Genomic DNA, 22,156 nt, shown 5'->3' with positions numbered 1-22,156 from the left:
ATCATGTCATCTGCAAACAGTGACAGTTTTACTTCTTTTTTTCCAATTTGTATTCCTTTTATTTCTTTTTCTTCTTTGACTGCCGTGGCTAGGACTTCCAAAACTATGTTGAATAATAGTGGTGAGAGTGGACATCCTTGTCTTGTTCCTGATCTTAGAGGAAATGCTGTCAGTTTTTCACCATTGAGAATGATGTTTGCTGTGGGTTTGTCATATATGGCCTTTATTATGTTGAGGTAGTTTCCTCTCTGCCCGCATTCTGGAGAGTTTTATCATAAATGGGTGTTGAATTTTGTCAAAAGCTTTTTCTGCATCTGTTGAGATGATCATATGGTTTTTATTCTTCAGTTAATATGGTGTATCACATTGATTGATTTGCGTATATATTTTTTTAATTTATTTTATTTATTTATTTATTTTTGGCTGTGTTGGGTCTTCGTTGCTGCACGCGGGCTTTCTCTAGTTGCAGCGAGCGGGGGCTATTCTTCGTTGCAGTACGCAGGCTTCTCATTGCAGTGGCTTCTCTCATTGTGGAGCACAGGCTCTAGGCACGTGGGCTTCCGTAGTTGCGGCATGCGGGCTCAGTAGTTGTGGCTCATGGGCTCTAGAGCACAGGCTCAGTAGTTGTGGCACACGAGCTTAGTTGCTCTGCGGCATGTGGGATCTTCCCGGACCAGGGGTCGAACCTGTGTTCCCTGCATTGGCAGGCGGATTCTCAACCACTGCGCCACCGGGGAAGCCCTGATTTGCATATATTGAAGAATCCTCGCATCCCTGGGATGAATCCCACTTGATCATAGTGTATGATCCTATTAATGTGTTGTTGGATTCTGTTTGCTAGTATTTTGTTGAGGATTTTTGCATCTATATTCATCAGTGATATTGGTCTGTAATTTTCTTTTTTTGTAGCATCTTTGTCTGGTTTTGGTATCAGGGTGATGGTGGCCTCATAGAATGAGTTTGGGAGTGTTCCTTCCTCTGCAATTTTTTGGAAGAGTTTGAGAAGGATGGGTGTTAGCTCATCTCTAAATGTTTGATAGAATTCGCCTGTGAAGCCATCTGGTCCTGGGCTTTTGTTTGTTGGAAGATTTTTAATCACAGTTTCAATTTCATTACTTATGATTGGTCTGTTCATATTTTCTATTCCTGGTTCATTCTCAGAATGTTATACCTTTCTAAGAATTTGTCCATTTCTTCCAGGTTGTCCATTTTATTGGCATAGAGTTGCTTGTAGTAGTGTCTTAGGATGCTTTGTATTTCTGCCGTGTCTGTTGTAACTTCTCCTTTTTCATTTCCAATTTTATTGATTTGAGTCCTCTCCTTCTTTTTCTTGATGAGTCTGGCTAACGGTTTATCAATTTTGTTTATCTTCTCAAAGAACCAGCTTTTAGTTTTATTGATCTTTGCTACTGTTTTCTTTGTTACTATTTCATTTATTTCTGCTCTGATCTTTATGATGTCTTTCCTTCTGCTAACTTTGGGTTTTGTTTGTTCTTCTTTCTCTAGTTCCTTTAGGTGTAAGGTTAGATTTTTTATTTGAGATTTTTCTTGTTTCTTGAGGTAGGATCGTATAGCTATAAACTTCCCTCTTAGAACTGCTTTTGCTGCATCCCATAGGTTTTGGATCGTCGTGTTTTCATTGTCATTTGTCTCTAGGTATTTTTTGATTTCCTCTTTGATTTCTTCAGGGATCTCTTGGTTATTTAGTAATGTATTGTTTAGCCTCCATGTGTTTGTGTTTTTTACGTTTTTTTCCTTGTAATTGATTTCTAATCTCATAGCGTTGTGGTCGGAAAAGATGCGTGATATGATTTCAATTTTCTTAAATTTAGTGAGGCTTGATTTGTGACCCAAGATGTGATGTATCCTGGAGAATGTTCCGTGCACACTTGAGAAGAAAGTGTAATCTGCTGTTTTTGGATGGAATGTCCTATAAATATCAATTAAATCTATTTGGTCCATTGTGTCATTTAAAGCTTGTGTTTCCTTATTAATTTTCTGTTCGGATGATCTGTCCATTGGTGTAAGTGAGGTGTTAAAGTCCCCACTGTTATTGTGTTACTGTCGGTTTCCTCTTTTATAGCTGTTAGCAGTTGCCTTATGTATTGAGGTGCTCCCATGTTGGGTGCGTATATATTTATAATTGTTATACCTTCTTCTTGGGTTGATCCCTTGATCATTATGTAGTGTCCTTCCTTGTCTCTTGTAACATGCTTTATTTTAAAGCCTATATTATCTGATATGAAGCTACTCCAGCTTTCTTTTGATTTCAATTTGCATGGAATATCTTTTTCCATCCCCTCACTTTCAGTCTGTATGTGTCCCTAGGTCTGAAGTGAATCTCTTGTAGACAGCATATATATGGGTCTTGTTTTTGTATCCATTCAGCGAGCCTGTGTCTTTTGGTTGGAGCATTTAATCCGTTCATGTTTAAGGTAATTATCGATATGTATGTTCCTATTACCATTTTCTTAATTGTTTTGGGTTTGTTTTTGTAGGTCCTTTTCTTCTCTTGTGTTTCCCACTTAGAGAAGTTCCTTTCGCATTTGTTGTAGAGCTGGTTTGGTGGTGCTGAATTCTCTTAGCTTCTGCTTGTCTGTAAAGCTTTTGATTTTTCCATCGAATCTGAATGAGATCCTTGCCGGGTAGAGTAATCTTGGTTGTAGATTTTTCTCTTTCATCACTTTAAATGTGTCATGCCACTCCCTTCTGGCTTGCAGAGTTTCTGCTGAGAAATCAGCTGTTAACCTTATGGGAGTTCCCTTGTATGTTATTTGTCGTTTTTCCCTTGCTGCTTTCAATAATTTTTCTTTGTCTTTAATTTTTGCCAAATTGATTACTGTGTGTCTCGGCATGTTTCTCCTTGGGTTTATCCTGTATGGGACTCACTGCGCTTCCTGGACTTGGGTGGCTATTTCCTTTCCCATGTTAGGGAAGTTTTCAACTATAATCTCTTCAAATATTTTCTCGGGTCCTTTCTCTCTCTCTTCTCCTTCTGGGACCCCTTTAATGCGAATGTTGTTGTGTTTAATGTTGTCCCAGAGGTCTCTTAGGCTGTCTTCATTTCTTTTCATTCTTTTTTCTCTATTCTATTCTGCAGCAGTGAATTCCACCATTCTGTTTTCCAGGTCACTTATCCATTCTTCTGCCTCAGTTATTCTGCTATTGATTCCTTCTAGTGTAGTTTTCGCTTCAGTTATTGTATTGTTCATCTCTGTTTGTTTGTTCTTTAATTCTTCTGGGTCTTTGTTAAACATTTCTTGCATCTTCTCGATCTTTGCCTCCATTCTTTTTCCGAGGTCCTGGATCATCTTCACTATCATTATTCTGAAATCTTTCTCTGGAAGGTTGCCTATCTCCACTTCATTTAGTTGTTTTTCTGGGGTTTTATCTTGTTCCTTCATCTGGTACATAGCCCTCTGCCTTTTCATCTTGTACATAGCCCTCTGCCTTTTCATCTTGTCTGTCTTTCTGTGAATGTGGTTTTCGTTCCACAGGCTGCAGGATTGTAGTTCTTCTTGCTTCTGCTGTCTGCCCTCTGGTGGATGAGGCTATCTAAGAGGCTTGTGCAAGTTTCCTGATGGGAGGGACTGGTGGTGGGTAGAGCTGGGTGTTGCTCTGGTGGGCAGTGCTCAGTAAAACTTTAATCCACTTTTCTGCTGATGGGTGGGGCTAGGTTCCCTCCCTGTTGGTTGTTTGGCCTGAGGTGACCCAGCACTGGAGCCTACCTGGGTCTTTGGTGGGGCTAATGGCAGACTCTGGGAGGGCTCAAGCCAAGGAGTACTTCCCAGAACTTCTGCTGCCAGTGTCCTTGTCCCCACGGTGAGCCACAGCCACCCCCCGCCTCTGCAGGAGACCCTCCAACACTAGCAGGTAGGTCTGGTTCAGTCTCCTATGGGGTCACTGCTCCTTCCCCTGGGTCCCGATGCACACACTATTTTGTGTGTGCCCTCCAAGAGTGGAGTCTCTGTTTCCCCTAGTTCTGTCAAAGTCCTGCAATCTAGTCCCAGTAGACTTCAAAGTCTGATTCTCTAGGAATTCCTCCTCCCGTTGCCGGACCCCCAGGTTGGGAAGCCTGACGTGGGGCTCAGAACCTTCACTCCAGGGGGTGGACTTCTGTGGTATAAGTGTTCTCCGGTCTGTGAGTCACCCACCCAGCAGGTATGGGATTTGATTTGATTTGATTGTGATTGCGCCCCTCCTACCATCTCACTGCGGCTTCTCCTTTGTCTTTGGATGTGGGGTGTCTTTTCTGGTGAGTTCCAGTGTCTTCCTGTCGATGATTGTCCAGCAGCCAGTTGTGATTCTGGTGTTCTCGAAAGAGGGAGTGAGAGCACGTCCTTCTACTCTGCCACCTTGAACCAATCTCCTGGATTGCCTTTTATTTTGAGTTTTACTTTCGGGACGGGTTCTTCTCTGTTTTCAACCTCTGACCCCCCGGGGCTTTTCTACAAGGGGTGAGGACACAGTCTCACCGGTTTTTTCTCCACCTTCCTTTGCTGGGTTTTCCGTGCCCCCCGGGGGCCGCGTCTGCACGTGGCTCAGTTCAGCTCTGGTCAGCGTGGCCGTGTAGCCTCACCGTGGCCCCCTCGCTGCCCGGGGGCCCCACCCTCCCCACGGAAGGAGCGTCCCCGGTTGAGGGCCCGGCACGGCGGCCGTAGCTTGGACCCTCTGCTGAGGGTGCATCTCGCCCCGAGGACGAGGCTCAGGGTCCAGCCTCCCCGGTGGGTGTTGGACGCGCCTCCGCGCTGGGCCAAGGCCGGACCCGAGGGGCGGGGGATGCTGAGGGCACCGCAGGCACAGTTAGTCCGGGGTCCAGGAAGTGCGGCTGGGCCACAGGTGGCTGTCCCCGCTCTGTGACTTTCAGTTTTGGAACACAGTGGCCACCAGTGTGTGCTTAAAGTGTTGCCGTGGTAACCGTCCCTTCCTGCAACTCCCAGCATTGCCACCACTTTGGTGACACCTTCGAGGAGACGGTGACCAGGACGAACATAACCGCAGGCTCTGAAACGCCCCATCCCTGCTCTTCTGCCGCAGCAGGAAGCCTGGAAGGTCTGACGGTGCCCCGCGGCCACCCAGCCGGGGCGTGAAGTCACGGTGAGTCGCCGGGGCCTGAGGACGGCGGGGACACACCGGCGTCACCTGCTGCCTCCTTAGAAATCACCCGCCCTGGTCTGCAGTGTGTCCTCGGCTGCGCATGGGCACGGGGAATCCTGGTGTCCTGTCCTGTTGGGCAGTGGTTACAGCAGACGGGGCAGCTGTAACATCAGACATTTGTCTCTTGTCCTGGAGGCTGGACTCTGAGACCAGGGTGCCAGCGGGTCAGGTTCTGGAGAGGCCTCTTCTGGGCCGGGTCATAGGCGGCCCCTTCTGTGTCCTCACAGGGCACAGGGCGGAGGGGAAGCTCTGTCCTGAGTCTTACAAGGACTCTGACCCCATCATGGGGCCGCACGTGTGTGACGTCATTAACCCCGATCACCTCCCAAGGCCTCACCTCCTAATCCTGTCCCACTGGGGGGTTAGGGCCTCCACATGTGGATTTGGGGGGACATGCACACTGAGTCCATCCCGTGTGGCTCATGAAGTCAGCCCCACCTTAGGGACGTTGGCCTTTGTGTCCTGTCCCTGAGGACAGGAGGAGGGGATGGGAGGAAACGGCCCTGGTGTGTCATTGGGATATGTGACAGGTCGGGGATGGCACATGGAGGGGGGGTCTCGCCCTGTTGCCCAGGCTGGGGAGTAACCTGTGGCTCTGTGTTGGGCTGGACTGTCCCCGGGGTGGGGGGCGGCTTTCCCAGCTGAGCCCGGGACCTTCCTGCCGTCTGCAGGAACCCCAGGGCATCTCAGGGGCCGGGTGAGGGCAGCACTTACCTACAGGTGCTTCTGCGTCTGCCGGGGACAGGTGTCCCTCATCCCGGGGCGTCTGGGCAGTTCCTGCAGCCGCCTGCTCTGTGGTCAGGCTGCAGACTGTCCCCTCCGTAGACCCGCCCACTTGGGCATCCCCGCACACCCGACCTTGGCCCATCCTTACACAGGGTACGAGGGAGGGCCCCGTGCGTGAGCTTCGTGTTGAGTTTGGGGACTTGTGCTGCCGACGGTGACGCGGGGAGGGGTCTCCCTGTCCCTCGGGGTGGGCATCTATCTATCCTCTGTCTCATCTGAGCTGTCACGTTGTCATGACGGCGTGGGAGCGAGGTTCGTTTTCTGATTCTTCGTCTTCGTGGAAGAGTTGACCCCAGAATCGTGGCGTCCGGAGTGTGGCGAGTGGCTGTCTCAGGCTGGGTTGTGTTTCCTCATCTGTTTCCCTCGCCAACACCCCTGCCTTCACATCGGGGGTTACTCACAAGTGTCGGCAGATTCTCTGATGAGCCCGCCTTGAATCGGGGCCAACCTGGTCTCGGTCCCGAAAGCGTGTCGGGGGAGGCGGTGCTGTTCTTCTCGCCTCGTCCACTCGTCTGGGCTCGGCGCCGTGTCTGAGCCCTGGTAGGGACGGCCTGCAGCCCCCGGGCCTCAGGCTTGCTGCTGCTGCCGCGGATTCTCCCCCCTTGGGGGTTGACCCCCTGCCCCTCGCGCGCTGCGGCGGTTTCTCAGGAAGGGCCGGGACGGAGCCCCTCTCGGAGCGTGAGCGCTGGGCGGGCGTTCCCGGCCGGCACGGGTCCTTCAAGATCCAGGGCTGCGCACGGGCCAGGTGCCCAGCTTCCCCTGGACAGCCGTCGGACGCCCTTTACCCTCCCCGTCCTGCAGGGACGTGGCGACCAGCCTCCCCATTTCTGCAGTTTCTGAGATCCTCACACTCAGGTTTCACGTTAGGTTTCCTGCAGTTTGCTCCTGGGCGGGAACAGCCTCGTTTCTTCCTCGTTGTGGAGCAGCCCGAGACGTCCAGACGATCCCCAAATTCCAGGAACCGAGCGTCCAACGTTGGCGGCCACGTCGGACTCCACACGTGCCCTTCTCTCTTGGTAATGAATCGTGAGCGTCTCCCCGGTCAGCGGGTTTCCGTCCGGTCGTCGTGTTGAAAGGCTGTGACGGCGTCCGTGGACCGGAGGTGACATGGCTGGTGCGGGTGTAGCTGGATGTAGGCAGACCCTGCCCCCAGCATCTCGGCCGTGGATCAGTGGCCTCCGTGTGTGTGTGTTGCTGTGGTTCTGTGCCCCCCTCCCCGGCCCCTTGAGTGTCTCCAGCCTCAAGGGTCCCCGTTCACCTGCACAGCATCAGCCTGTGGGTCATGCTTCCCTCGACCACACGCCTGTTTCCCGGGACCCTGTCATTATTTTGCCTCTGGGGGAGGCGAAGGTGGGGAGGCTCTTCCGGATTCTTCTCTGGATTGTCTTGAACCTGGGTCACCTGGGGAGGGGGCTCTGCCCTGCTGTCTTGGTTGACAACCTGATCCAGACACCGGCCCACTCCCCTGAAGTATGGGGGCCGGGGGAGGCCCCAGGCAGGTCTGGGGTCCAAACCCCTGCAGCTCAGCTCAGACCTGGGTCACAAGCCTGTGGGTGTGGCCACGGTGCACAGAGGTTTTCCAGCCTCTGTTGGGGATGAGGAGCCCCACACCCTTCCCCTGGAAGGAAAGGGGGTGTCAAGGCCACGATGGCTTCTCTTGGTAAAACATGCAGATACGGATCCCCAGAGCTGGGACACCGCCTCCTCCCACCCCTGCAGGTTCACCCGGACCCTGGCATATTGGGTGCCCCCAGACCGCCCACCCCTGCACATGGGAGGGCCCCCTGACCCTGCACTGGGAAGGTCTCTCAGACCCCTGCACATGGGAGGTGCCCCCTGACACCCCCGCGCGTCCTTGGACACATACGGCCTGGGCAGCGACGCCACTGAGTGCATTTGCGTCCCCTGCTACTCCACGGGCTGCTGGCTCACAGCCTGGTGCTCACGCCACCCACCGGGTGCACAGGTACGCTTAGGTCCCGCCCCTCTGCCTGAGCCCCGCCCACTTCTCTGAGCTCCGGTTCCCCCCATCAGAGCTCTGCCAAGTCCTGAGCCCCGCCCACCTCTGGCCCCGCCCCAGCAGTCCCGCCCCTCCTCTGGACCCACCCCGTCTCTAAGCCTCACCCCTCCACCTGAGCCACGCCCACTTCTCTCAGCTCTGTCCTGAGCCCCGCCCACACCTGGCCCCACCCACACTGGCCCCGCCCTCGGGCCCATGCCTGTATAAGCCCCGCCCTCTCCCTGAGCCCCGCCCCCAGGGATGGGCAGGCCTTCGCCTTCCCGGAGGCCCGAGGCCCCGGAGCCCCAGGCGAAGGACGGAAAGACAGAGGCCAGCGCGTCCCCAACCTCGGCGTCCTGCTCCTGCTCGCCCAGTTCCGCAGGATCCTGGCAGAGCGTGAGTGCCCGGCCCGCGCTGTGGTGAGGAGGGCCGGGGGGATTCCCGCGGGGCAGGGCGCTCCCCCGCCCCCGAGCCTCCGTGTCCCCGCACGGCGTCCTCGCCGCTGTGAGCGTGGGGAGGGGGCACAGGTGGGCTCCTGGGGGGTCCCCTCCCCCGTCCCCGACCCCATCCAGGTACCCTGTTGCTGCAGGCTCGCCCACTTGTGGGACTTCATCCCCGAGGGCGTGCAGGCCTTGGGGGAGGGGGACGCGGAGCCTGTCGACAACCCGTTGCCGCCCCCAAGGGGTCTGTGGGGAGGTGGGGGGGCGGGGGGTGAGAGGCGGGCGTCCTCAGAACAGGGAGCGGCCTCGGCTGGGGAAGCAGCAGCCCTGCTGTGCCACCGCGGCTGACGACTCTTGCCACTGCAGAGCTGCCCGTGGGGACGAGCTCCACCTGGACCCCCTGGCCGGCACGGAACCCAGAACCGTCTGCAGGGTCCCCAGTCCAGCAGGTGAGGCGTCCCCTGTGTTGTGGGTACTGGGGGGCAGCGAGGGAGCAGGTGGGACTCTGCAGCCGCTGGTGTCTCCCAGGTGAGACCTGAGCCCAGCTTGGGGATGGGAGGGGCCCCTGTGCAGTCAGCACCGGGGATCCAGGCCCTGGTCCCAGTGACCCAGGGCCACCGTGTGCACCATCACCTGCGGCTGGCCGGTTGTCCGGTGGCCCAGGCCCCGCTGAGCCACCCCAGGTGCTCTGATACCCCAGGTGTAGACTGGGGCTCGCTCGGGAGCCTCAGACGTGCGCCCAGGCCCGCGTGGCTCAGGCCACTGGGTCGGGGGCGCCCTGGGGTCCTGGCGTCCCTCCTGACTCTGGGCTGGGGCAGTGCTGCCGGAGCCCCGGTGAGTGTGGGCCTGGGACGGCCCTTTAGGAGCAGAGGTGCCCCCCTCCGAGGCACCTTGTGCAGACCCCGCGTGGTCAGTGCACCAGCCCGGGGGGGGCTCTGGGCGGGAGTGCGGCTGGCCTTGCCCCCGGCTGTCTTCACAGCCCCAACAGCTGTGGCAGGTGAGGGTTCCCCATCTGCCTTCTGGGCACTTGCCAAACTGTCCCTAACTGAGTGGGAACCACCCTGTGGGCGGCCGGGCTGACCTCTGGCCCCGTGTTTGTCGGTCCCGGGCCCTAACGTTTGTGCATCCGTCCACGTGTCCTGAGCACCTGTCCTGTCTGTCTGTCCGCAGGGCGGGTCTGACTGAAGGCGAGCCACACCCGCTGGAGCTCACGTTGGCAGTTCCTCCTCCATCGCCAGGTGCCCAGGGGCCAGCGTGTGCCGATGACCCAGGCCTCGGGGCCCCCAGGCTGCGGGGCGGGTGACGGGGCTGTGTGACCATCAACTGGGGAGCCGCCTGCCCACAGCCTCCTCAATGGCCAGTCGCCGTGCCCGGCTGGGAAGGCAGGTGCCAGAGCCGGCCCTGCTCCCGTCCGTGGGGCTCGGCCCTGTGTGGTCCCACGTGGTGTGGCTCTGCGGGGGCCGGCTCCTCCTCTCGCTGCCAGCCCTGCCGTGGGCGTGTCTTCTGTCCAGCGCCGCGGGCCCAGCTGCAGGGTGGACGGACTCATTCCCTGAGGTCTGCTCAGTGCCCAGACCTTAGACGACCTGTCTGTCCCTGGCCTGGGCAGGGGGACGCTCGTCGGCCACCTCCCCCTGGACACGCGGGGCCGCGCCCTCCCCTCAAGTCTCAGGTTGGTGCCGACTCAGCTGTGCCGGACCCGGGGGTGGCCCGAGCGGTGTGGAGGGTGGGCGTCGGGGCCTCCCTGTGGTGCCTGCAGGGAAGGCTCGCGCCCCGTCACGCACAGATCAGAAGTGACCGCGGGCGAGAGCGGCCACCCGGGCCCACCGTGGCTGGAGGGTCAGGCTGCGAGAGCCCCGGGGCCCAGGGCCTGGGACCTGCGCCCCCGGCTCCTTGCCCTGAGGGCCTCCACACCCTGCGGTCTCCCCGCAGTGACACCACCGTCTGTCCCCACGTCCCTCTGTGACCTGCGTTCGGAATCCCCGGCCGCTGTGTCCGTTTTTGTCCCAAGGTGAGCCTGGGGCTGAAAATCCTTAAATTCTTTATTTGAAAATACAAACGTGATCTCATAAAACGTTTTTAAACTGCTCTGCACAGCAAATAAAGCTCAACTTTACATATTCTGTACATTTACACAGAAACAGGAAAAAAAAGATGATTTGCTGACGTGGGCGCTCCCTCTGGGAGAAGCTGTGGCCAGGACAGTGGCCCCTGCGGGGGCGCCCGCGGGACGGAGGCGCCGGGGCTCCTGGAATGTTCCTGACGACCACACCCCGCCCCGAAGTCAGCGCACCTCCACGACCGCAGGCAGATCTCCTGGGGTGGCACCTGGGAGCCGCTCAGCCAGACGAGGTGAACCGTCGGCCAGACGACGCGAGTCTGGAAACACCTACACTTGGAAGCTGGACAGCGGGGCCGAGGTCGCCCTGACTGCCGGGGACACTGGGGCACATGTGTCCTCGCCGCCAGGCCGGGCTGGGGCTCTCGCGCATGCGGCAGCTCCTCTGGGGCGGGTGGGGCCCCCCTCAGTGACCGTCTCTGGCCAGCTTCTGTGCTGAATAAATAAGAACGTCTCTCCATACAAACGCACTTCACTTTCTGTAAAAGAGCTCCACAAGCACACCGTTCTGTTCCCGAGGCAGAGGCCGCGTTCACGCCCCACGGAGGCCACAGGTCATGAGGGCGGCAGGTCGTCATCCCCGCACTCGTACTCATACAGCTCGACGGCGCCCAGGCCGGTTGGCACCTCGAAGAAGGGCCTCTGGGCCAGCGGAGACCGCAGCGCGCCCAGCTTCTGGTCCACGGGGCTGAGCTCCGCCTCGTACCTGCAGGGAGGGGCTTGATGAGGACGCGGGCGGGCGCACCCCCCATCTGTGCTCCCCCACGGCCGGAGGCGCTGCTGGCAGCCCCGCGACGCGTGAGCGCAGGACCGCCACGCCGACGGTCTCCTTGCTGAGTCCTGCCTGCGGGGAAAACAGGCACGTCCCCCACCCAAACTCCTCCGGAGGGTGGGAGGAGGCACCCTCACTGTTGCAGGAGGCCGTGACCCCGATTCCAGGATGGTTGCCAGGAGGCCCACGTGACCCCGGTGCCAAAGCAGGGCACAGTGTCACAAGAAACTGCAAGTAATCGCCACAGCAGAATCCAAGAACAAACGAGAAGGCCCACATACCGTGACCCGGTTTGTCACGGGAAGGCAAGGCCGGTTCAACCACGAGAACCACGCCGTATCTGTATCGGCAGACGACAGGCGAGGAGCCACCTGGCCAAGGCAGCTGACAAAGTGCAGGATTCAGTGTCTCCGCGAACGGCAGTGAAGCGGAGTGTCCGCAGGCTGGGGAAGCACGTGGGCGGAAGCATCCCACAGCAGCGTCATGCTTCCCGGGCAGCGGGGGACTCCACACCTGACGTGGGATCAAGGCCAGGCCGTCTCCCGTCACCACTTTCATTCAGCATCGAGCTGGGTGGTAGAGGAACCACAAGATGAATAAACCATGTTTCTCTACATCACCAGTGAACTGCTGGGATGGAGACTTCAGCAGGACCTCTTCAATACTCAAGTACAAACCTCACAAAATACGTGTAAGGTCCATACACTGAAAACTACACAACACTGGCAGGAGAAGTCAGAGGCGTCTATAAAGAGTGCTTTGCGGGTCAGGAAGCTCGATGTCACTAAGGTGTCACTGTCCCCAGAGCGCTCGTTCCTTCCTCAGAGTCTCAGCTTAATATTGTGTAGAGACAAGCTTGTTCGTAAACGTCCACGTCAAAACAAAGGAACCAGAAGAGCCGACACCACGCTGAAGCATGCGGGGTCTCACCACGCAGAGGCCGGGTTACCTCGCAGCTGCAGGAAGCACAGCCGGGTGGACAGCCAGAGGCCAGCCTCACCGCTCACGGGACAGACGGTCCCGAGACCAACTCACAGGTGGTCACCCGGTCACGGTGCCAAGTCTCACCATGTAGAGACCCGGCTCAGCCCAGTAAACGTCCCCCAGGCGCTTCCTGGACAGTCAGGCCGACTCTACGGTTCTACCGGAGTGACCCAGACGATTCTAAGCAAGACCAGAGTCGGAGGCCTCGCTACGTGAGTCACTGCCGCACCCCGAGGCCACAGCAGGCGAGACGGCATTGCACTGGGGGCCAGACAGAGACGAGCGTCAACAGAACCGAAGCAGCTCACAGACCCACAGACACGGTCAACTGATTCTCAACAGAGATGCCGACCTGGTGGCCTTCCGTTCAACTGGACATCCACGTGCATAAAAAAGTAACCGGGACCAGACCCCATGCCCCGCAGGGGAGGTCACTCAGAGCAGATCACAGACCCAGCATAAAGTGGAAAACGCTGCAACTTCCAGAAGAGTCTCTGTGGCTTTGGATTAGGCAATCATTTCTTACACGTGACACCAAAGCCCAGCCCATAAAGACAAAATGACAAATGGCAGTTCATCAAAGTTCAGAGCGTCTCCTCCGTGATACACAAGGTTAGGAGAAGGAAAAGATACACCACAAACTGCGAGGAAATACAAGTCCTCTCTCTCCTGAAGGGCTTGTATCCAGAAGACGTAAAGAACCCCTGAGACTCGATCAGAAAGAAACAAATAACCCACGATGGGGAACAGACAGAAGACACGGCCCTTCACCAGAAAAGGACAACAAGGACAGCTAAAGCTGGGATGCAATCCTGCTGCACACGTCCGAGTGGCTACAATTTAAAAAACAAACCAACCGTAACCATGGCAGAGCCGGTGAGGATGTGGAGCGGCGGGAACTCACGCCCGACACCGGCGGGGACACAAAGTGGCGCAGCCACGTGAGAAGATGGGTGGGTGGCTCGTGGAGGTGACCCAGAACCTCCCACCCAGGTTCTGAGCCAGGAGACGAGCGCTTACAGCCCTACGAAACCAGCTCGCACGTCTCAACAGCGCAGCCGTCCACGCGTGCCCAGGCCCGAAGCAACGGACACCAGCGAGTAAACATCCATTGCCGGTGAGGACGCAGCCAGGTGTGAAGGGGCCCAACCTCCTGACGCGCCCAGGGACGCGCGGGGCTCTGAGAGGCCGCGTGCTGAGAGCAAAGGCGGGCGTGAAGGGGCTGGGGGATTCCACCTCTGTGACCTTCTGGAAAAGGCCAAACACCTGGACCAAAGACAGGCCCTGAGGGTGGGCGGGGTCTGGGGTGACAGGCGTGCTCACACTCCCGCCCACTCTGAACCCCCTCGGGGTGGGAGTCTGAGGACCCCTGGGCAGGCAGCGCCGCTGTCGGCAAGCTGAAGCCCCCTCCTCAGAGGCGGAGGGTGACCCTCAGGCCCCGGGCTCCACTGCCACCCGTGCACCACACACACGAGGAGCCGTGCCAGCCCCGGCCCTGGTGCCGAGCAGCCACGTCAGGGGAAGAGGCAGGTGGGGAGGCTCTGGGCGGGACCGGGTGGGGGTCCGAGTCCGTCAGGGACCCAGGCATGAACGCTGGACCCCAACTCTCCTCTACCGCAAGGCTGCTTTCAAGCCTGAGGACCAAGGCCCTGGGGGAGACGCGCAGTCCCCGGCCCCGGCCCCCCTCACCTGTCCACACCCGCCAGCCACGGGGCAGGAGGGGCGTCGTCGGCAGGCGCGCCCACTGAGCTACAACCACGCTCCCCGACGGGGCTGCCCTGCCGGCTCCCCCGGCCACCCTTCCGCAGGGCTGGGCTCTGCGCCCCTCAAGCCGCCTGCCGGTCCCACCCCCGAGGGCGAGGGAGCTCGGGAGATGGCACACGGGACCCCGGAGAACCCTGTGTGGAGCCGGGGCAGGGCCTGATTCAGCAGGAAGCCCTCCAGGGGCCGGGGCGGCGTGAGGCCGGGTGGTCGGGAGCAGGGTGAGCGCCCGGGGACAGGGCGGGGGGCTGCGGGCCCGGCCTCCATGGGTCCCTGTCCCCGGGGTGGGGCGGCGGCACGTGAAGCAGAGCAGGCGTCTCTTGCCTCCAGGCTCCTCGGGCTGTGACACGGGGGGAGTGTCCCCGTCCCCCGAGCTGGCCGTCCCCGCGTCCCGGGCCCCCGTCCCCCCACCCCGTGTCCCGGGCCCCCGTCCCCCCCAGCTGTCCGTCCCCACGTCCCGGGCCCCCGTCTCCACACCTGCGTCCCCGCATCCCGGGCCCCCGTTCCCCCCAGCTGGCCGTCCCCGCATCCCGGGTCCCCGTCCCCCCCAGCTGGCCGTCCCCGCGTCCCGGGCCCCCGTGTCCCCGCCGCGCCCTTACTCGTCCTCCCAGGGCTCCCCCACGGCCTCCTCAGCCACCAGGATGTCGTACTCCTCGGCGGCGTACCTCTCCCAGTCGGACATCTCGGGGCCCTCGCTCTCGCTGTCCTGCGGGAAACACGCGCGTCGTGTCACCCGGGGGGGGAGGGGAGGGGGAGGGGACCCGGAGGTGCCCACGCGCCCCGCCCCCCGCGCCCCCCCAGGCGCCCCCCCACCCCCCGCTCACCCTGAACAGGGAGACCTGCTCTCTCTGCTCGTGGTCCAGGTACTTCTCGATGTTGAAGAAGGTGTCGAAGAAGACGCTGGCCAGCTTGCACCTCTTCAGGTCGTGAAGCGTGATCCTCCCTGCGGGCAGGGGCGGCACGTGAGCTCACGCAGCTCCCACGTGCGCCCAGGAGCCGCGTCCCCTCCATGCGTGCGTAACGACGCGCCTCAGGACCCGGCGCCCCCTGCCGCGAACCAGGCCACGGGTGTGGGCAGAAGCCCGAGGGAGGGGGCGGTCGGGAGACAGGGCCCGACGCAGTGAGGGCCGCGCGCGAGTCACCTGAGGGCGGGACCCGAGCTGCCCTGGACCCGCGGACACGGGGCAGGAGCCCCCAGCCAGGGCAGGAAGGCCCAGGACACCGTGGCCCCCAGTGACGACACCTGAGACCAGGGCCCAGGACACGGACGCACGACACCGACTGAGACGGGTGGGTCCGGGCAGAGCCAGCCTCTGACCCTGGAAGGTGTCCTGGGCGCCCCTGGATGGACGCACCTGGTGGGCTCCCGGCTCCCACACCCACCAAACACAGCCCGGAGGCCCCAGCACAGGGCCGGACGAGGGGGAGCCGAGGGCGGGGGGCCCTCTGAAGTGCCCACACCGGGCGTCCCGGGCTTGGGCTCCCCACGTGGGCCGTGAAGGAGCACAGGCACAGGGCCATGGGGTCGCGGGACCCCCTCCCCCGGGGGTGTCCCTGTCTCACTGGGGGATCCCGCCCCCCGGCATCACCTTCGCTCTGAGGCTTCACCAGGTCCAGCATCTGGCACAGGCAGTCCTCAAAGGGCAGGGCCTCGATGGCCATGCTGTCCAGCCGCTGGCACTGCTCCTCATAGAAGTACTCCAGCTCGTACATGGACAGCACCCCGTCCCCATCCAGGTCCATGCAGCGGAACCAGTACTCAATGCTGTGACACCGGGCCACGGTCAGCATGGCCGCCCAGCACGGACCCCAGCACCCGGGGACGCCTCCCCCAGTGCGAGCCCCGCCTGGGACAGACGCCACCACCCGGGGACGCCTCCCCCAGTGCGAGCCCCGCCTGGGACAGACGCCACCACCGGGGGACCCCTCCCCCAGTGCGAGCCCCGCCTGGGACAGACGCCACCACCGGGGGACCCCTCCCCCAGTGCGAGCCCCGCCTGGGACAGACGCCACCACCCGGGGACCCCTCCCCCAGTGCGAGCCCTGCCTGTGTCTGACCTTGCCCAGGTGGATCACGGCGGGGGGGGGGGCGCCCTCGCTCGGGGGTGACCACCAGCCCCTGCTTCTAAGTGTTCTAGCAAGTGGAGCAAAGAGCAGCTGCCAGATACTCACCTGGTCGGGGTTTTCTTGTCTTCCTCGGAGATCAAGAACCAGACAAAGTCAGCGTAGCTTATTTTTCCTTCTTTCTGCACTTTTTTCCCTCTGGATTCAGGGCCGGAACCGAGAGACAAAGACTGCGTCAGGCAGCAGCGGCCTGAGGCGGGGTCCCAGCCCACCTCCCCCGGGGCGTGGGGAACCCTGCACCCGGCCCAGTCCTGCACCCTTGCTTCCTACTCGGGACAAGGCCTGAGAGAGACCACGTGACCCGGAGGAGGGTCCCTGGGGCCCAGCTGGGGCAGGAGCAGCCGCCGTGGTCACAGCCGCCTCACAGCCTCAGGGGCAGGGGCCTGTGTCGCCCGACTCACGACCTCGTGGCAAAGGTGTGTACACGTGTCCCTAACTCACGACCTCATGTGACAATGGCGTGTCCCTTACATGTGACCTCATGTGAGTGGCATGTGTCCCCGACTCGCGACCTCGTGTAACAAAGGTGTGTACGCGTGTCCCTAACTCACGACCTCATGTGACGATGGCACGCACTCCCAGAGCATGGCCACCTCACATCAGGAGCAAATGAGTCAGACCCGGATGCGCGTGCGGAACGTCAGCCCAAACCCTGACAAGACCGGCTGGGCGGCTGGGACGCACCGCGTCACGGCTCCGGAGAAGATCCTCTCGATCATCTTGGTGGATATGGCTGCAAAAGAGGAAGCCGGCCGTGAGCCCCGCACGCTGCTCCTGGCCCAGCGCCGCAGCCGTGCAGGTGGCCGGGCGGGCTCAGGTCTGAAGGCCGAGACCCGAGCCCAGTCAGGCGGAACCCTCGGGACCGAACCTCCTGCTCCCGGCCTCCCTCAGCGCTGCCCGGCACGTTCCAGTGCAGAACCTGAGCCCAGGGCAAAGCAGAGTGAAGAGCTGGCCCAGGAGCCCCAAGAGAGAGCGGGCGGTGAAGGGCAGGACGCACACGTCCACCCTCTCGGAGGCTCTGCCTCCAAACACTCAGTTGTTGTGATCAGCACACAAATGCATCCAACCCGCCGGCAACTAAGAGGATGGAAGAGTGAAAGACACCAAATCAGTCGGCTGGGGTTCCATAATGAAACACCGCAGACGGGGCAGCTTAAACGGCACACGTTATTTCTCCCCCGGTCCCGGAGGCTGGAGTCTGAGATCCAAGGGTCAGCAGGACTGGTCCCTCCCGAGGCCTCTCTCCTGGGCGTGTAGACGGCCCTCTCCTCCCTGTGTCCTCACAGGGCTGTCCCTCTGTGTGTGTCTGGGTCCTGATCTCCTCTTCTTATAAGGACACCAGTCCTATGGGATCAGGACCCACCCTAGTGACCTCATTTTACCTTCATCTCCTCTTTAAAGACCCCATCTCCAAATAGAGTCACATCCTGAGGTCCCGGGGGTCAGGGCTTCATCGTGTAAATTTTGGGGACACTTTTCAGCCCATACCCAAGATCTATAACCACAAAAATGGGGAAATAAAGACAAAGTGTCTTTTCCCCCAAATCATCCTGCCTCAATGAAAGTCACCTCTAATGGGAAATGACCGGATGGTGTCAGAGGCTGAACAGTGTTTCTCAGAAAGACATGTCCACGTCCTGACTCCTGGTCTGTGAACGGGACCTTATATGGAAACAGGGTCTCTGCAGAAGTGATGCAGTGAAAGGGTCTGAGATGAGGTGGCCTCCTGGATGAGAGTGGCCCTACATCCAATGACAGGGTCCTTCTAAGAGACAGAAGAGGAGAGACCCAGACACAGAGGAGAAGCCACGTGAAAACAGAGGCGGAGACGGGAGGGATGCGGCCACAAGCCCAGGGACGCCTGGAGCCCCCCGGAGCTGGAAGAGGCAGGAAGGACCCTCCCCTGGAGCCTCTGGAGGGAGCGCGGCCCTGGGACACCTTGACCTCAGATGTCTGGTCCCCAGGGCTAGGGGAGGATGGATTTTAAGCCCCCGATTTGCGGTCATCCGATACAGCTGCCTCAGGAAGCCCCTCCTGGATGACAGTCCTTCATAAATGCGTTGATTTTGGACCTCTGGCCTCAGAACTGGGAGGATCATTTCCTGTTCTTTGAGGGTCCCCCCCCACCCCGCCATGACGACAGCCCCAGGGAACTGGACAGCTGACTCAGACTCACTGCCACGACCGGCAATCCGAGACCAGAACCCACTCGTCCGTGGGACATGGGACAGGTCAGCTCTGCCCCTCTGCCCGTTCCTTTCCACGACGTAAGGAGGAGCCCTGCCACCTCTCGTGCAGGACCTGGTAGGTTAGGAAGCGGCAGATGGAAGGGGAGGGACGCATCACGGCACTCACGTCCACAGCTGGGGGACTGCCCGAAGCCACCCAGTGTCCTGTGCTGGCCGCAAGACCACGGTCCCCACAGTCAGTCGTGTCTCCAGGACAGACGAGGCCACAACGCCACCAGCCCTGCCTGGTGACAAAGCCCCAACACCGGCCCCACGAGACGCCCTGACGTGAGACCTCGACGGGGTGGACACAGGGACACAGGGATGTGGGCACCAGGAGAGGGTCGTGGGGACGGGCGGGGACAGGTGACCCCTGATCTGGGGAACCACGTGCCGGCCACCACGGGTCTGCGCCTGGAGCTATTCCCGAGATCACAGAAGGAGTTGGAGTTGAGACCAGGCGTCAAATTTAGGGACGGAGTTGAGAGAGACCCACGTCTCTCTCCACACGCCAGCGTTCACAAGGCCAGTCCGAGAGATATAGCAAGCAGACAGTGCCCCAGGGAGCTCACGTCCGGGCCCCGTCGACCACAGACAAAACCCACACCCTGAGGATTCAGAAATTCGGTTGTGCGTGTGGGTACGTGAACAATCCGTTACGTGAAAACGTGCAGTCTTAAGAAAATTGTTTCTAAAACTAAGAACCCACGGCGCACTTAAATTCCGGCCCACTCTGTGTACCCTGAAAATGTGACTTCTTGTCACGGGAGATGGGAGGTGATAGTTTTCTCTCATCAAAGAAGCATTGACACTGGATTCCCCCCTGCTGCTCCCCAACTGTGAGAGGCCGGAGTGCAACCTGTCAGGACTTTCTGTGGTGAGAAGGCACGGAAGCTCACAGTCTAACCCAGAAGCCAGAAGTGAAACCTCTCAGAGAACCGCGTCTCCGCTCCGCCGTTCCCTCCCCTCAGGACGACTCCCGGGGGCCCGCCGCCGCCGTCCCACCCGCCCCGGCCCCAGTGGCCCCGAGCTGGAATTTGGCCTCAGGACGGTGCCCAGAGCCGCCCACGCAGACAGGGCACCGTCCACTCCGCAGACGGGCCGCTCGAGGCCCCGACACAGAGCAGGAAGCCGCGGGAGGAGGGAGGGAGCGAGGGGAACGCTGCCGAGAGATACAGCATATGGGAACAGTTTGCTCATCTATGGGAACAGGTGCTGGGGGCTCAGGGCGGCACCCAGACTGGCCCACGCCGGGGCTCATCATGAGACCTGGCGTGAAATGACGGGTGGGGTGGCCCCCAAATACTTGAGGACAAATGGAGGAGAGGTGGGGTGGGGAGAGCGGGGGGACGGACGGACGCAGCCTGTGTGGGGCAGCCGCTACCTCTGCTCAGGACGGGGGCTCCACGCCCCCCAGAGAGCGCCTCCACCAACGGCAGGACCTGTGCGTCCCGGTCCCCGCGGGTCCCGTGCTGTGTCCCATGTCTGCCCCGACCCCCATGTGCCCTGTGCTGTGTCCCGTGTCTGCTCCATTCCCACGTGTCCTGTGTCCGCCCTGGTCCCCATGTGTCCTGTGCCGTGTCCCATGTCTGCCCCGGTCCCCACGTGTCCTGTGCCGTGTCCCGTGTCTGCCCCGGTCCCCATGTGTCCTGTGCCGTGTCCCGTGTCTGCCCCGGTCCCCATGTGTCCTGTGCCGTGTCCCGTGTCTGCCCCGGTCCCCAGGGTCCTGTGCCGTGTCCCGTGTCTGCCCCGGTCCCCAGGGTCCTGTGCCGTGTCCCGTGTCTGCCCCGGTCCCCGTGTGTCCTGTGCCATGTCCCGTGTCTGCCCCGGTCCCCGTGCATCCTGTGCCGTGTCCCATGTCCGCCCCAGTCCCCATGCGTCCTGTGCCGTGTCCCGTGTCCGCCCCTGTCCCCGTGTATCCTGTATCCACCCCGTTCCCCGTGTGTCCTGTGCCGTGTCCCGTGTCCGCCCTGGTCCCCGTGCGTCCTGTGCCGTGTCCCGTGTCCGCCCCGGTCCCTGTGTGTCCTGTGCCATGTCCCGTGTCTGCCCCGGTCCCCGTGCGTCCTGTGCTGTGTCCCATGTCCGCCCCGGTCCCCGTGCATCCTGTGCTGTGTCCCATGTCCGCCCCGGTCCCCATGCGTCCTGTGCCGTGTCCCGTGTCCGCCCCTGTCCCCGTGTATCCTGTGTCCACCCCGTTCCCCGTGTCCGCCCCGGTCCCCGTGCGTCCTGTGCCGTGTCCGCCCCGGTCCCCGTGTGTCCTGTGCCGTGTCCCGTGTCTGTCCCGGTCCCCGTGTGTCCTGTGCCATGTCCCGTGTCTGCCCCGGTCCCCAAGGTCCTGTGCCGTGTCCCGTGTCCGCCCCGGTCCCCATGCGTCCCGTGCCGTGTCCCGTGTCCGCCCCGGTCCCCGTGCGTCCCGTGCCGTGTCCCGCGTCCGCCCCGGTCCCCGTGCGTCCCATGCCGCGTCCCCGCCGCCCGCCGGCCGCGCCCTCACCGTGGTCGCTGTGCCGGGCCAGGTCCTGCGCGTCAATGAGCAGGTCGTGGTCCGTGTCCAGCTCCCAGAACTTGCAGTAGATGACGTAGAAGTGCTCGTAAGAGAAGAACTCGGTCAGCTGATTGATGTCCGCCTCGTCTTCCAGAAGCGCCACATTCTACCAGGACAGACCCAGAAGACCGCTGCCAGGCACCTCCGGCTGCAGCGTGGAGACAGGCCTCCCGCGGGTGGGAACCCCCCCGCCCCTCCGCCCCCCGCCCCCAGGAGTCTCACGTCGTGAGGGTGGAGGGTCAGCGCTGGTGGAGACCTGCTTGAGGGCTGGGAGCCCAGCACGCAGGTCGGGGAGCACCGGTCAGGGCCCCGAGACTGCAGCACGGAGCAGCCCAAGCACGTACGCTCTCGTGGCTGGGGGCTCCTGACGCGAGCGGGTCAGCCCCACCCTTGTTGACACGCACAGGTCCACAGAACCCGGGTGCACCCGCTCCCCAGAGGGCAGGGCCGTGCCTCCGGGATGGACGAGGGGAAAGGAAGGGTACACGATGAACGGAAGAAGAAAAAGGGTGGGCGGATGCATAAAGGAAAGGAAGGAAAATGAATGGATGATGGACGAGTCGGGGGATGAGGAATGGATGACGGTGGAGGGACGGAAGGTGGGTGGGGTAATGATGACAGATGGGCAGATGAATGGGGTGACCGCGGATAAGCTAGGTGCTGGGTGGAGGGATGGAGAGTGGGTGGGTGGAGGGAGGGGGATGGAGGATGGGAGAGTGGACAAAGGGATGATCTAGGGGTTGGTGTAGCGACGGGCTATTGGTGAGGGGATGGAGGAATGAACGACGAGTGCGTGGGTAGATGAAGAAGGGGATGGTGGGTGGGGGATGGATGCAGAACCAGATGATAGGGTGGTGGAGGAATGGATAACGGCTGGGTGGATGGACAAGGAGATGGACGACGGGGGGGTGGACCGGGTGGGGGAAACAGGTGATGCGTCAGCCGATGGAGGGACGGGTGACAGGCTGGTGGGTGCAGGGAGAGACGACGGGTGGGTGGAGAGGTGGGTAGACCGACGGACGACGTGTATATGGATAAAGAATGGACTGTTGGCGTGTGGGCGGAGAAATGGATGACGCTAGGGAAGGGAGGGAGGGAGGCTGGATGGGGTAATGACGACGGGTGGGCAGACGGGTGGGGTGAGGGCTGACAGGTTGGTGGAGGGATGGGAGATCGATGGGGGGCGGGTGGAGGGATGGGTGGATGGGTCGCGGTGGATGCCGGGAGGCTGGATGAGTGGGCGGGGG

General features: G+C 60.6%; 1 protein-coding gene across 5 annotated transcripts in view; it reads right to left on the bottom strand.

Moving 5' to 3' along the window:
- Positions 1-10,407: 10,407 nt before the first annotated feature.
- Positions 10,408-22,156, bottom strand: part of LOC133082910 (serine/threonine-protein phosphatase 2A regulatory subunit B'' subunit beta) — a 67,147-nt gene continuing 55,398 nt past the window's right edge. For 3 of the 5 annotated variants that reach the window (XM_061179584.1, XM_061179588.1, XM_061179587.1), the window contains exons 7-13: positions 20,859-21,015; positions 16,824-16,872; positions 16,188-16,277; positions 15,605-15,780; positions 14,840-14,958; positions 14,615-14,721; positions 10,408-11,204 (exon numbers count right to left, since the gene is read on the bottom strand). In XM_061179584.1, the coding sequence (XP_061035567.1) occupies positions 11,054-11,204; positions 14,615-14,721; positions 14,840-14,958; positions 15,605-15,780; positions 16,188-16,277; positions 16,824-16,872; positions 20,859-21,015 (849 nt within the window). In that variant the 3' untranslated portion in view covers positions 10,408-11,053. Of the gene's footprint in view, positions 11,205-11,551; positions 11,840-14,614; positions 14,722-14,839; positions 14,959-15,604; positions 15,781-16,187; positions 16,278-16,823; positions 16,873-20,858; positions 21,016-22,156 lie in introns of all 5 variants that reach the window. The other 2 variants (XR_009699080.1, XM_061179586.1) reach the window with 2 other exon arrangements.

This window comes from Eubalaena glacialis, chromosome Y (assembly GCF_028564815.1).
Source record: "Eubalaena glacialis isolate mEubGla1 chromosome Y, mEubGla1.1.hap2.+ XY, whole genome shotgun sequence".
NCBI classification, from domain to species: domain Eukaryota; kingdom Metazoa; phylum Chordata; class Mammalia; order Artiodactyla; family Balaenidae; genus Eubalaena; species Eubalaena glacialis.
This window is presented reverse-complemented; position numbering and strand designations above follow the sequence as displayed.